General features: G+C 46.7%; 1 protein-coding gene across 1 annotated transcript in view; it reads left to right on the plus strand.

The window, feature by feature from the left end:
* ABCA13 (ATP binding cassette subfamily A member 13) overlaps positions 1-15398 on the plus strand; it is a 386205-nt gene that overhangs the window by 18842 nt on the left and 351965 nt on the right. Inside the window, exons 3-4 of the mRNA XM_044920208.1 lie at positions 2684-2807; positions 14475-14629. Coding sequence (XP_044776143.1) covers positions 2684-2807; positions 14475-14629 — 279 coding nt within the window. The remainder of the gene's footprint in view (positions 1-2683; positions 2808-14474; positions 14630-15398) is intronic.

Here is a 15398-nt window from a genome sequence, read left to right on the forward strand (position 1 = left end):
TTGATGGTGATGATGATGATGATGGTGATGATGGTGATGGTGATGATGGTGATGATGATGGTGATGATGGATGGTGATGATGATGATGATGATGGTGATGATGGTGATGATGATGATGATGGTGATGATGATGATGATATCATGATGATGGTGATGGTGATGATGGAGTTGATGGTGATGATGTTCATGATGTCATGATGATGATGGTGGTGACACACTGATAACTCATTACTGATTAACTTCCTCTGTTCCAGGAACTTTATCAGAAAGACTCTTTTGTTTATCTGGTTTGAAATCTCAACAGCATTGCTGCTTGAGAAATGGTGGTCTGTTTTCTTTCTACCAGATTTATGCCACCTGAGATATGGATAAGGTGGTTAATTCTGAAAATGTTACATGAAAAAAGGATTATTAAGGGATGGGCTTTATCTAGGGGCGCCTCGGTGACTCAGTCAGTGAAGCGTCTGTCTTCGGCTCAGGTCATGATCTTGGGGTCCTGGGACCGAGCCCCGTGTCAGGCTCCCTGCTCAGGGGGGGGAGCCTGCTTCTGCCTGCCACTCTGCCTGCTTATGTTCTCTCTGTGTGTATGTGTGTCAAATAAATAAAATCTTTTTAAAAATAGCATGCCGCTATCCAAAATAATTCATTTATTGACTCACTTGACAAATGTATATTGATGGCCGGCTGTGTCCAAGACCTTGCTGAGGATGGAGTAGTGGACAAGGTGTTTTCCCTGTCCTTATAGAGCTTGCTGTTGGCCCAGACGATTGCAATACAGTGGCAAAAGTGTCACAATGGATTCTGCAGAGGGGCCATGTGAGCCCAGAGGACAGGTGGCCAACCCATGTTCTGGAAAGGCTACCGGGGAGTTGGCCTGTGAAACTTTGTTGGACTAAGGTGTGCAGGAGAGGACTGATCTGGGCAGAGCAAGCAGCATGGAGAGAAGTAGAACTAAAAGGAGTTCCTTACAATTGAGAAGCAGGGATGTGGCTGGAGGAGGACACAGGTCAAATCCATCAAAGGCTTTGTTTGATGCCGAGAAGGGTCAGCTCGTAAGGGCTAGGAGGAGCCGTGGACCCTAGAGCATTAAGGCCGGAGGGGAAGGCCTAAGTCAATAGTGGCAAAAATGTCTTTGAGTGATTTAGTTGTCAATAACAGAGCATTAAAAGAACAGCACAACATCTTGCTAGTTCAGTCCTGGTGGCCACACGGGAAGAGCAGCCTGTGAGGTTCCTAATCTAACCACTTACACCCAGTCCTTAAGAGTTCATCTGACTGTGTTCATCAGGAGCACCGTCCAACAAGGAAGTGGCGAGGGGAGTCCTGCCAGTGCTTCTCAGACATTGGTGCAGATGGCCAGGTCTTCAGTCTTGGAGACAAAGAGCGTCCAAGACTAGAGTCCTCACTCTCTGACCCGCTGAGCACCCACTGTGGTGACCACCATTCCTGACACATGTCCCTGCAGGAGGGAGGACACAGAAGTCATACTAGGAAACATGCCTTTTATTACTAGCTGTGCTATGACCCCATATCTCTGTCTAGTCTCCCACCTAGCGCACTGGGCCTTGTGTTAGCTAAGAACTCCATTCACCCCTTTAGCTTAAAAGCCTGTTCATTCATTTTTCATTCATTCATTCATTCATTAGCTTGTTCATTCATTCATTGATTCACACATCCAAAGTTTAGTGACTGTCTTCTGCATACAGAGCATCATGTTGAGTGAACTCTGGGCATCATGGGTCTCCAAGTCTTGGAGAGTATGATCGTTTCCCAGACCAAACTAGATTCATGAGGAAAGCCTTCCACCAAGGTTCTGTGAGCTGCCTCCTGTTAGATCAGTCACTTCCAAGTTGCCCGTGGTCCCCAGCATCTCACCCATTGCTGTCCATCCACTGGGGGCGTGGAAGGTGGGTAGGGCGGCGGCATGGATGAACCGCACTCAATCGAGCCAGGTGCCTTGTTGTGGCAACCTTTGTTCTGAAAACCCTTGGCTCCTAGCCAGTTTTCTTAAACTTCTTTGTATTATATGATCTTTAACAACTAGGCTTAAATATTTAAGAATCTGAGGTGTACTAGACTGAACATGTGCAAACTAAAAACTCCTAAATCTTCATATGAGATGGGGAGAGGTGTCTACCCTTATTCTTCCCACCTGCGCCTTGTTTATGGATCACTGTGCCTGGAGGCCTGGCTGGGAAAGGGAGACAGGAATCCAGCGACCTGGTGAATCTTGCAGCTCAATGCCTTGAAGTGTGAGTGCGGACCCGGGGGAAAGGTGCTCCATATGAAGGCCTTCTTCCTTTCTTGTCTCCCTCTCTCTTTTCTTTGGGTGCTCAGACCTTTATTTTTTTATTTTTTATTTTCTTAAAGATTTAATTTATTTATTTGACAGAGAGAGAGGGAGAACGCCCAAGCAGGGGGAGCAGCAGAGTGAGAGTGAGAAGCAGACTCCCTGCTGAGCAGGGAGCCTGACATGGGGCTCCATCCCAGGACCCCGAGATCATAACCTGAGCCAAAGGCAGATGCTTCACCGACTGAGCCACCCAGGTGCCCCCAGACCTTCAAATTAACTACAGGATTAATAATATAATAACACCATCTTAGATACTACCCTTCTGACAAATAGGCATTAATGTCTGGTCCCAGTTGTATGGACTCATTTCTTCCTTGCATTGACACTCAGGTTTTTTGCAAGCCCGGGATCTGCCCAGCCGAGGTGTCTTCCCCTTTGTCCAGGCCCTTCTTTGCAACACCGGGTCGACCTGCAGGAACACGAGCTACGCGGGGCCGACGGAGTACCATTTACGGTAAGAGAAACACAAGCATCCTCTTCCAAATTCATGCGAACAGGCATGATGCTTTTAAGAAAGCCTCAATAATTTGGGAGAGGGCAGAGAGCATACACATTACAGAATTTACAGTTACAAGAAAATCAGTTGTGTTAAATGCAGAGTCATGGGAGAATGTCTCCAGCTAACGACTGGTTTCGGTAGGAGGTCTTTCCACTGCTGTTCTTGGAACCACAAAGTGACTGCTGATTTGCAAATGCCACTCACATGTAAGTTTGTTTTTTGTGGATTAAAAGTCTGGCTTCAAAATTACTTGCTTGGCCAACTATGAATTTTGGTGCCAAATGCGGCCAAACCAGTGTTTGTGTGAGAGCTATCCCCGGGGGTTTTCCTGCTGGGCGATTTCTGACCGGGATCCTGTTCGTGGCTGAGGTCAGGTGAAAATGGTGGTCATTTACCACCTTCTTATTGACTTACATGGGGCAAGTGACACCCCTATTTGGCAGCCTGGTGGGGGGGGGGTCTGTCGGCATTGAAGACCACACAGAGAAAGAGCCTATGTGTTTCCAATGAGAAGAGTCAGAATAAAGGGGGTTTGACTTCAAGGATCCTGAATGTTCTAGAAGCTTCTCTCAGCAGAGGTACAGATGAAGGGAAGGGGCTAATGGTTCAGTAGTGCCAGGCATGAAGGATCTGGGTTTGGTTTCATCTGCACTTCCCGGCGTTGGATAATCTAAGACATTGGACTGTAAAGGGTGGTAACATATCCGATCTTCGTCTTTCAACTTCCAGTTACAAGAAGAAAACTGGAAGTTTCCAGATCATTTTGGACACATCAGGTACGATGTTTATCCATGGTGCTTTAGAGATATTTTTGAGATAGGTAATCTAAAAGTACGATGTCAAGAAAATTGTTTAGAAACCGTCTGAAGTCATAACCCTGAAATAGTCATTGGTCGTTTTGTGTGTGAGGCAAGTATAAAAGTATAAAAGTGTAAAAGCCTCTTTCTGGGAAGTTTAGGAGGGCTAGAGCTTGCCAGCATCTCTGCCCCGGGGCCCCCCCCATCTGTCCCTCCCTCAAAACAGACTTTGAGGTGCTGTCAAAGTATGAAAAGTTGGGCTTTCCCCCCAAACCATGGCCTTGTTCCTGTTTACTTCTGGGCATCTATGCACGTTTCTCGACCTTTCTGAACCTTGGGATCTTGCTTACCTGCCTCTAGTGTCGTGAGTTTGGAGGACAAAATCTCTGAGACACCTAGCACCATGCATGGCCTGGGAGTGATACCGAATTCTTATTCCTCTGCTGTAACCATGAGAGGCTGTGGTTCCTCATCCGGAAATAGCTATCCTCTTCCCCCTGTGCCCCTGTGCCCCCCACTTCCTTACCCCCATCTCACTTTGCTGAAACTCAGGGATTCTCCCAAACCTGCTGACAGTTTCACACCCCATCCTGGGGGCCTGCTGTGCCTGGCAGGGGCAACAGGAAGCCTCGGATGTCAAGGCCAAGAATGAAATGCCTCTCGGCATCTACAGGTGCCCGAGGCAGAGGTCTGACAGGTGCAAAGTGAGGCAGGAGAAGACACTTGCAAACGGTGATGGGGACACACGCGGGGGAGCAAGAATACCACCTCGCTCAGCTCCAGGCTCCGAACTGCCACTTGACCCGGCTGCTGGCTTTTTCCCATAGAGATTCAGTTGTGAACTCCCTTGACCCTCAAAGCCAGGCAAAGACTCCCTTCCGATCGCTCTTGGGGAGCTGGCTCGTCTTACACATATCGGAGAGCCCAAGTGTCCATTTCAGTCTCTTTAAACATTATCACGGTGAATTTAGTGTGTGAATTTCCGCGCCCTTTGTTATGCCCTGGGGAAAGTTCACTTTGGGCAGAAGTCCCACATTTCATCTGCTGTAGGACATGAGTATGAAAATCGACTTCCTTATTCGTGGCTTTGTGGGGAGGTTGCCCTTGGCTCTGGCAGGAGGATCTCAGGGCTCCTGCGTGAGTCATTCCTGCAACCAGATTAAGGCACGTTCTCACACGGCGTCAGGAATCATTCCTGTGTTTTTAAGGCAAAGCCTCGGCACAAAAGCAAATCTCATGCGTGTGTGTCTGTCGCCCCCTTTTCTCCGCGGGCAACCTGCCGAGGCTGGTGGACACCGAGCACCCTGGGACTGTCTTCACTCTGGCGTAGGGTGCCCTGCCCTCCCGTGGTCCTCACTGCCTTCCCGTCGGCTTTGTCCTGTTTTTTCCTTCTCAGGTCCGCCCCGAGCCCTTGAGGATCCCCTCCTGTCCCTCCTGCTCCGCGGTCTGACTTCCTGTCGCTCCTCCTGGCTTCTGGGTTTGCTGCATGGGCTTTGCACACTGTCCTGAGTGTCGTCCCCGTTTCCATCTTACCACTTTTGTCCATCCCAGGGTCCTTTACAAGTAGCCGAAGCCTCGATCTCCTTCCAAGACATCTAAGAGTTCCATCCTTGTCCCTTAAACGGATGGAGGACGCGGGAGACGTCCAGGAGGACACAGGGGACATCCAGGAGTATGGGTGCTCGAGAGGGAGTTCAGGAGGATCCTGTCCATACTCACGGCCCCATCTGTCCTTCTGCGATCACACACTTCTGTCTCCTCCCCCTTCATGCTGTCCCCCCTCCAGCCTTTGCAGGGTCAGGCTGCCCCTTCTGTGGCCCTCCTCCCTAGGACACCCTGGCCCCCAGGCAGCTTTCCTCGTGGCCTTTCCATGGCATGTGGTGTTAGGAGTGGTTCCTTCTGGACACTTCCCCCCCCCCGCCCCCCCCACCCCGGACCTGTTCCACCAGACCAGGGCTTCTGGGGTTGATCCTGTTCCAGACTCTTCAGGTTCCCCTCCGTTCGTGGACTTGGACATGAAGGGGCACCGTTAGTGTGTTCAGAGATGGGAGCATCAGGACGCTCTTCTCGGTGACACTGATGTCTTCCCTCGCATGCCCAGCTGGAGGGTTCTGGCCTCTGCACTGACGGACCCTGCATTTTCTCGTTTTTTTCTATTGGGCTGCAACCGTGGTCCTGATTTCCGCTTCTTCGTCGCCTTCAGGCCCCTCCTTTCTCCTTTACAGATTTCTCTCTCAGGAGCCACAGAGGAAAGACAAGTCCGCAGGGTCCTGGGGGTTATTTCTAGGCCCCTTTCTGGAGCTTAGCCAAGAGCGGGCTCAGCACCAGTGGGAGGATATCAGCCTGAGTGCTCAGGCCACCTGGCCCACCAGGAAGTGCTCCCTATGACAGGGTCGCCCCGATGTCCCTGTGTACCCCACACAGCTTTCTGGCGCTGCTCCCTCCCCTGAGCGCTCTCTGTGCCCAGCAGAGCTGCCTGTCAGTGGAAAACACGAGAATGTGGGGCATCAGGTGTGTTCTGCTAGCTTTCATTTATAAATTTCTCCCCCAGTAAAACTTGTCTTATTTATACACCATGTTAATATCGCAGTTTTTTTTTTTTTTTAAGATTTTTTATTTACTTATTTGAGAGCGTGAGCACACAAGCGGGGTTGGGGGGGTTGGCACGCAGAGGGAGAAGCAAGCTCCCCACTGAGCAGGGAGCCCGATGCGGGGCTCGATCCCAGGACCCTGGGATCATGACCTGAGCCCAAGGCAGATGCTTAACCGACTGAGCCACCAGGCGTCCCCCGTGTAAACTTTAAAATCAGCTTGTTTATTCTTACAAAGAAGCCTGCTGGGATTTTGATTGGAATTACACTGAAAATAAAGCCTTATAGAAATTTAATGCACATACCATAACATTGACCCTTAATTAAGGTATGCAATTCAATAGTTTGTGGTGTATTCACAGAGTTGTGCAACCATCCCCACAATTTTAGAACATTTTTCATCATTCCAAAACAAAAAACAAAAAACAAAACCATCTGCATCCATTAGCATTTACTCCCCATTTTCTCCCCGTCTCCCCCAACTCCTAGCCTACGCATCCACCAACCTGCTTTCTGGCTCTAGAGATTTGACTGCTCTGGAGATCTCGGAGACGGAATTAGGCAATTTATGGGTGTTTTCGTAACTGGCTTCTTTCACTTGCTGTGATGTCTCGAAGGTTTGTCGCAGGGGGCAAGTGTCAGTCCCTTCATTCACATTCAGTGCTGACCATATTCCGTTGTGTAGCTGACCTACATTCCGTGCATCTGTTCGTCAGCTTATGGTCCTCTGAGTTGTTTGTACATTTTGGCTATTGTGAATTACACCGCTACGAATATGGGTACGCAAGTTCGTATAAGTATGAACTTCTGTTTTCGTTCGTCTTGGGTATATGGGAGGTCAGATGGTGACTCTGTGTTTAATGTTTTGAGAAACTCACTGTTTCCAGGATGGCTTCACCTTTTCCCCCCTCAGCTGCGGTCTATGAGGGTTCAGTTGATCCACATCCTCCCCAGTACTTAGAGTGTAGCCATCCGGGTGGGTGTGATGTCTCTTTGTGGTTTTGATTTTCATTTCTCTGATGGTTACTGATCTTGATGAACCTGGCCATTTTTTTTTTTTTTTTTTTTTTTAAGTAGGCTACATGCCCAATCTGGGGCTTGAACTCATGACCCTGAGATCAAGAGTGGAGCTCTTAACCGACTGAGCCAGCCAGGTGACCCTGTTTAAAAATTTTTTAACATGGACAGTCACTGCTAGTGGCTTTGTAATATATCCCTTAGGATTTTTTGCATACATGATCATGCCATCCGGAAATACAGTTTTATTTCTTGCTTTTCTTGCCTGGATGCTTTTTCTTTCTTTGACTTAGAAAATGTAATGTGTTCTTATTTACCTACTTTCTCTATGTTCAAATTTAGGTAATTGATTTTACACCTTTTCTAATGTAAAGATTAAAAGCTTCGTATTTCTTTCTGGATACTGCTTTACGCCGTCATAAATTTTGATATGATGTATTTTCATTTGTAGTAAGTTCAAAATATTAACTGAATGCCACTCGTGTGTTGTTTGTAGGTCAGATGTTTTATTTCTAAACATTTTAAGATTTTCCTTAAATTTTTTTTTTAATTGATTTTGAGGGAGGGTTCTCAGGGAGAGAGAGTCTTTTTTTTTTTTTTTTAAGATTTTATTTATTCATCATGAGAGACAGAGAGAGAGAGAGGGAGAGAAGCAGGCTCCCAAGGAGCAGGGAGCCCGATGTGGGACTCAATCCCAGGACCCTGGGATCATGACCTGAGCCGAAGGCAGACGCTTAACCATCTGAGCCACCCAGGCGCCCTCCTTAAATTTTTTTATTACTGATTTTATGTAATTCCACTATGGTCAGAGAATGTTAGGTGATTTAGGTCTTTTTAACTTTGTTAAGATTCTTTTTATGGCCCTAGCCTATGCTCTCCTTTGATGAATATTTAACGTGAACCCGAAGAAATGATTTGCCTTCCACTAGTGGGTGGGATGTTGTGCGAGTCTTCAACATCTTTACTGATTTTCTGTCCACTTGTTCTATAAATTAACAAGAAAGGAACTGAAGTCTCCGGTCATAATCGTAGATTTTCCTATTTTTCTTTTCAGTTCTATTGGTTTTTTCTCCGTTTACTTCGAAGCTCTGGTGTTAGCACACACACGTTCGGATTGTTACATTTTCCTCATTGACTCATTTCACGTGACCTAATGATGCTGTGCAATGACGTATATGATGCATAGAATGTGTTTTATTATATATGCAACAAATAATATGCATAATACACAAAATATTATAGAAGGATATGGAATCTCTTTCTCCCTGGTTATAGTCCATGTTTTGAAGCCTGCCATGTTTGTTATTTATGTAGACGTTGTCGTTTTCTGTGGCTTACTGTCTCATGATAGATCTTTTCCCATCTTTTAACTTTTTGGCTGTCTGTGTCTTTACAAATTTACAGTTTAGACAGTGTATAGCTGGTTCTTGCTTTATTATCCAGTCTGACAATCTTTGCCGTTTAATGTATGGACTGTTCATACTTAATATATTGGATTTACGTATCGGCACTTGCTTTCTGCTTTTATTGTCTCGTCTGTACTCTGGTTTTCCTCTTTGTTGCCTTTTATATGTAAATGGAGTATTTTTTTATTTCACTTTCTACACTATTGACTTATTAACTCCAGCGTTTGGCTGTAGTTTTCTAGTGACTTTGGCCATTTCATACTTGCATATGTGTATCTGTAGGAGTGATTTCTAGAAGCAGAATTGCAAGTCAAGAGATGAATACATTTTTAATTTTGATGGTGTTTTCCAAATGCTCCTTTATGAGGATTGTAATAGTCTGCCTTCTGTCTTCCAAGATTTGAGGATAGCTTTTTCCCTGTGGTGAGACCAGGAGAGGTCTGGTTGAACTTCTATATTTCTGTCAGAAACTGATGAGAAATGATGTATCAGTGAAGTTTTATTTGCCTTTTTCTTATTATGAGGATGTTGAGCCTGTTTCTATATCTCCATGTATAATTTATACTTATTTTCCTATGAAATATTTGTTCATGTCCTTGGTCCATTTTTTCTCTTGATTAATTATTTTTCTTCTTGATTTCCAGAGGCTCTTTACATATTAAGGAGTTAAACCCTTTGTCATATAGGTTGTAAATATTCTTGCCTGAATTTGTCATTTATTTTTTGACTTTTTTTTTTTACTTTTATCTCGAAGTGATTATAGACCTAAAAGAGTTATAAAATAGTTTATTGAGTTCAGTTTCCTCAAATAGTGACATCCTCTGTAACTCTAGTACGATATCAAAACCAGGAAATTGACATTGGTACCATATTGTTAAGTAGACTATCGGTCTCATTCTGTTTTCATCAGTTTTACACCCACTCATTTGTGTGTGTGTGTGTGTGTATTGCTATGCAATTTGATCTCTTGTATAGATTCATGTAACCACCATCACAATCAATATATATCTTGATGTGTTCAATCAATATTGTATTGGTTTGATTAATCCCCATGCTCTCCCTTTATAGCTGTGCTCACCCCTCCGTCCTCATCATGTCCCCAGCAAGTTCTAGTGTGTTCTGTACCTCCATACTCTTCTCCTTTGGAGATATAATTATATATAAATTATGTTATGTATAATTATACAGAATTTAGAAAAATTTATGTAAGGTTACATAAGTTGAACTACATAGAATGTAACTTTGGAGACTGGTTTGTTATTTTCCACTGAGTATGATGCTCTTAAGGTCCATCTGTCTTGTTGGGTGTGCCAATTATTCATTCTTTTTTTTTTTTTTAAGATTTTATTTATTTATTTGCCAGAGAGAGAGAGCACAAGCAGGAGGGAGCAGAGGGAGAGGGAGAAGCAGGCTCCGTGCTGAGCAGGGAGCCCGATGCGGGACTCAGTCCCAGGACCCTGAGATCATGACCTGAGCTGAAGGCAGACGCTTAACCGACTGAGCTACCCAGGCGCCCCCTAACTGTTCATTCTTACTGCTGAAGAGCATTGAAATTTATGTTTCAATAGAAGTTCTTTTTTTAAAGTTATTTTATTGGTAGTTTTTAAATAGCTGAAATTTTTTCTGTGTCCTTGAAGAAGTAAGGCTAGTAAACAGAAATTTCTTACACCCAGCGCCAAAGTGTCAGGTCTTGCTGGAACAGTCTCTTTCCATTAATATTTTGGAAGAGCTTTATGAAGCGATTAGAATTTGAACGAACTGCTGGCTTTCTTTCTTTTCTTTCTTTCTTTCTTTCATTTAAGATTTTATTTATTTGAGAGAGTGAGCGAGATCACAAGCAGGGGGAGCAGCAGAGGGAGAGGGAGAAGCAGACTCCCCGCTGAGCAGGGAGCCCGATGCGGGACTCGATCCCAGGACCCTGAGATCATGACCTGAGCCGAAGGCAGACGCTTCACCAACTGAGCCATCCAGGCGCCCCTGGATCTAGTTGTCCTAAGAAATAATTCTAATTCTGTAAGAACCGGTCTTATTTGTGAGCTGAGGAAGATTGGCACAGATGTTGATAGAAACACGTATATTGCTATATCTTGCTTGCTTCTCCCTGCAGCTCTTATGCTGAAAACAGGTCCTATCCCCGTGTCGGGTGTGTTTGCTCTGCCCGTCATTCTTATTTACAGACAGCTGGGTGCTGGACTCTGGGCTGAGGTCTTCCACACCTTCCCTCTGCTGACCCTCCACCAGCCCTCTTAGGGGGATAATATCAGGGTCCTGTTTTAAAGAGGATTTTCCGGGGTGCCTGGGTGGCTCAGTTGGTCAAGGGTCCCATTCTTGATCTCAGCTTACATCATGATCTCAGGGTCATGAGTTTGAGCCCTGTGTTCCACACTGGGCATGGAGCCTACTTGAAAAGAAAAATGTAATAAAGAGGATTTTTCAAGGGAGACACCACCTGAGAAACACTCTTGACCCCAGGGGAACCCTCGCTGGGGAAACTGAGGGGTGGGCCTGAGCACTTCTCCCACTTCTGAGATCCTCAGGCCCTTCACTGGGAAGGAAGGTGTGAGCATTGATTGCTAGGGTAACCCTTGGTTCCTGGTCTTCTGAGAGGGCAGTTTCATTAGGGCTCTGAGGGCTGAGAAAGAAGTTCAGTCACCTGGCAAATGGCCTTTTCTTTCTTTCTTTCTTTTTTTTTTTTCTGATTATTTTGTAAGTGGCCTTCTCATGTGTGTCCTGGTCCCCCCACCCCCTACAGCATTCTATACCTTGCAAGGTCAAACATCCCTTGAGAACAGACCAAAGACACACCTGGACTCAGGAAGGTGGAAATTGCTGTCTGCCCCAATCCTGTTACAGTTCTGGGATTTCCCTGGGGCACGCTCGCTTGCTTGCTCTCTCTCACACCTGCACACACTCGTGAGCACACACACACACACACATCAATATGTAATCTGGGATTTTCTATGTATTTTTTCTGCTGTAAACATTTCTCACATTAGTAATAGTTCATAATCTGGTCTTATGGACAAGCGAGGTAGTTTTGAAATAATAATTAGAAGAAGAATGTAGGCGCCTGGCTGGCTCAGCTGGTGGAGCATTCGACTCTTGACCTTGGGTTGTAAGTTTGAGCCCCATGGTGGGTGCAGAGATTATTTAAAAATAAAATCTTAGGGGCGCTGAGTGGCTCAGTTGGTTAAGCATCGGCTCAGGTCATGATCTCAGGGTCCTGGGATCGAGTCCCAAGTCGGGCTCCCTGCTCAGCGGGGAGTCTGCTTCTCCCTCTCCCTCTGCCCCTCCCCCTGCTCATGCTTTCTCTCTCTCAAATAAATATATAAAATCTTTTTAAAAAATCTTAAAACAAAGAAAGAAATGAAAAAGAACACACAACCAGTTCGTCATTACAGGTAAACTTGCCTTGAATTACAGCAATTTCTATAACGTGCTAATTTGACGGGTTCCCAGGAGAGCTTCCAGGGTCCTTTTAATCCTTCATACAGAAATAATAAGTGCTTTCTTGTGCTTTTGGAATTCCGACCCCTTGGAGGTGAAGGCCACCCTTTAACAGGTGACGTTTCTGTGGGGTGTTGGTGACAGGTGACAGATGACAGCCTGTGCGTGGCTGGGTGGGTCTGGTCCTGGCTCAGCTGTGTCTGTGCTCGCTTCCAGCAAACGCACTTTGACTCTCCGGGCCTCATTTCTAAGTGGGCTCTGACCCGAAAGGCCTTGAATTGGTTTTATCCATTGGTCAGTGTTGGATCTGTTCTTTTTTTTTAAAGATTTCATTTATTTATTTGACAGAGAGAGAGAGAGAGACAGCTAAAGAGGGAACACAGCAGGGGGAGTGAGAGAGGGAGAAGCAGGCTCCAGGACCCCAGGATCACGACCTGAGCTGAAGGTAGACGCTTCGCAACTGAGCCACATGGATGCCCCAGTGTTGGATCTGTTCTGACCTCATTAGGGTTAAATGACTGTGACCGAGGGAAGGGTCACACAAGCCTGGTCATTATCTCAGGGCAGATTTACCTGTGACAAATGTTGCTTCGTGGTCACCATGTTCTCTAATTTGTAAAGTACAGGAATTGGGATTGAACAAAATCTAATGAGCTCTGCTGCCTCCTAGTCAAGAAAAATGTCCCCCAGTTTTAATTGTTTTTTTCTCTTGGACGTGCTGCCTGCGATTGGACACCTGGTCACGTCAACACACTCCTAGCAGTTTGTGACATGATTTCCTATTTTATTTTAAATCTGCTGTGTCTTATTGATTAAAAATAAGTTCCCGCTGAATTGGAGACTCTCTGTAGACCGAATGGCCAGTGTAGATTCCAAAGGTGGCGCGAAGGTTCTCTCTTACTTACTAGTTAAAAAAAAAAATCTCCCTCCCTCCATAGGTGAGATATATAAGGGTAAGAAGAGGTTAGGGTAGCAATTTGCCCTCATTTTCCAAGTAGAATTGCACGGTGTCGTGCATTTTCCTATGCATGAGGTTAGTCCACGCCCACTGGTGTCTGACCTCTGGGAGGGGTGGGTTTCCAGTGGGGATTTGCAGCCCGAGCTGGGAGGCGGCGCCCACCGGTTTCCCTAGTGGTCCCTCTGTTCGCTCCACTCCGACCACCCCCACGGGACCCACCTTCCAGGGGACACTCCTTCAGAAGCACGTGTGGTTGTGCATGTGACTGTTCTCCTGGGATGCGTCCTGGTATTTTTCTCTGAGGTCACTGCTCTGATGGACGGTATTGCTTATGTATTTTATGTCTTTTGTCCACTAGCAGTGAGATTACTCAGAGCTAAAATAAAATCAAAGGCAACTAAAAAACCCAAGGGCTTATTTCTCCCAAATGTGACAAAGGGAAGGGATACTATGTTTAAAACCTCAGTAAAGAAGACAGTGAACATCCTAATCGAAAATGGAACAGAAGCTTGAATATCCAGACCCCCGCAGACCCCCTCCTCACTGTAGACTGCCCCCCCTCCCGGGAAAGGGCTCTCTGGCCTTTGTCCTGGTGTCCACGGGGCATCGGGAACACCCCAATGGGACACCTCACATCTGCCCCGCACAGCTGTCCTGCTATTCTGGGGCAGAGACCCCCCCCCTCCCACCGCTACCCTGCATGTCCTACATCCTTCCTTCTCCCGAGATCCCCCATCTTCATGCCCGAGATTTGTCCTATCAGGCGTGCAAGACATGCAGACATGGAAATCAGCCCCTGGTGAGCCCTCTGCTGTCTCTAGGAATTGGGTCACCCTGGGAGGGGGTTGGCAGCGGTCAGCAAGGCCCAGGGGTCAAAGCCTCAGAGATACAGAGAATAAAAGGGTGTGGTGTCACACCCCTCTGGTGAGTTCATTCAAGGTCCTCTCCGTCCACTTCCAGAGGGATGTGAGTCTGTCCACCTCTCTCTTTCTCCAAAGCCTGGTTTCACCTTCTGCCCCGCACCCACAGCCAGAGGGCTCTTCTAGAATTGAAAGGAGACCCTGTTGTCCCTGGCGGAGCCTGACCCAGGATGTGCTGTGTGACAAGTGCGGAGTAAACCAGACACATGGAGCCACTAATGCACAGATATGGTGGTTGAGCGTCACGGATGATAGAGTGAGGACAATGTTCTAATTTCCAGTTGGCGGAGATTTTTGTAAAATGATCATTTCCCTTCTGGATGAAGGTCACGGAGAGAGGGTTCTGCGGGGTAGTTGGTGGAGGTGTAAACACGTGCCAGGTTAGTCAAGAGCATGTAGGCACGGGGTCTCGAGAACCTTAGAAACACCCAAGAAACGGGATCCTGTGCGGAGCGTCCTTGTGATATTCATTCCATTTATTTAAAGTTCGTCTAGGTTCCAGGCTGCAGCTGGCCGTCATGAGAAGGTCAACAACCTGGCCTTCCTGAAAGAGATACAGGACCTTGCTGAGGAAATTTGTGAAATCTTGGACAAGGCAAAAATCCTACAGGAACTGTGGGCAGGAAGATCCAAGGCTCCAGGCAAGTCAGTCTCTACCTGTCAACCCCTTGCCTGGACACGGGCTGAGCACCCAGAAGGTCCTTGAAATCCTGTTTACGCATTAGTTTGCCTTATGGCATCAGGCTGTGGGATGGTGGGGCTTGGAAAGAGGTCCATCCTCCGTGCAGGAGGCCCAGCACCTGGGGCTGGTTGCGAGGCCAGATGTCTACTCCCTCCTGCCCGGGAAGGCGCTGTGAGCGGGTGCAACCTTCAGAGGGGCTTACAACCCATCCTTGCTGTCTCTCTGCATCACACGCACATGCACATTCTCCTGATTCTGTCCCCCTCCCTCTGGCTGAGTTGGATTGGTCTTTCAGTGTTAGTGATGCTTTAAGGTCCTTGAGGATTATCTTGCTTTGCAGACAAACCTTTTAGCCTATGGGACCAGATATGTCTGTTCCTTACGAAGCATGCCCATGTCCTAAGAGGCTCCGACTCTTATTTATCAGTCCATGACAGAGAAGAAGAATCGGATACGGAGCTCATAGAGCCTGGCTCATCAGTGGGGAGGCTTGGGCCGTGAGAGAGGCCGCATCTCGCCTGCCCCCAAGCCTGCCCTGGCTGTCAGCTTGAGTAACGAGCTGGAGCCCCAGCCCCCCTGTCCCCACTCCCTATCCCACTGTCCGCTGCCACGTGCTATTAAATTTTAGCTGAGCTAAATTTGAGTTTCAGGGAAACAGTAAACAAGTTTTTAGTATAAGCATGTCTCCAAGATTATGTACTCATAGTGAAAAAGTATCTGTTGCTTAC

The sequence above is a fragment of the Neomonachus schauinslandi genome, chromosome 12 (genome assembly GCF_002201575.2).
Source record: "Neomonachus schauinslandi chromosome 12, ASM220157v2, whole genome shotgun sequence".
Taxonomy (NCBI): domain Eukaryota; kingdom Metazoa; phylum Chordata; class Mammalia; order Carnivora; family Phocidae; genus Neomonachus; species Neomonachus schauinslandi.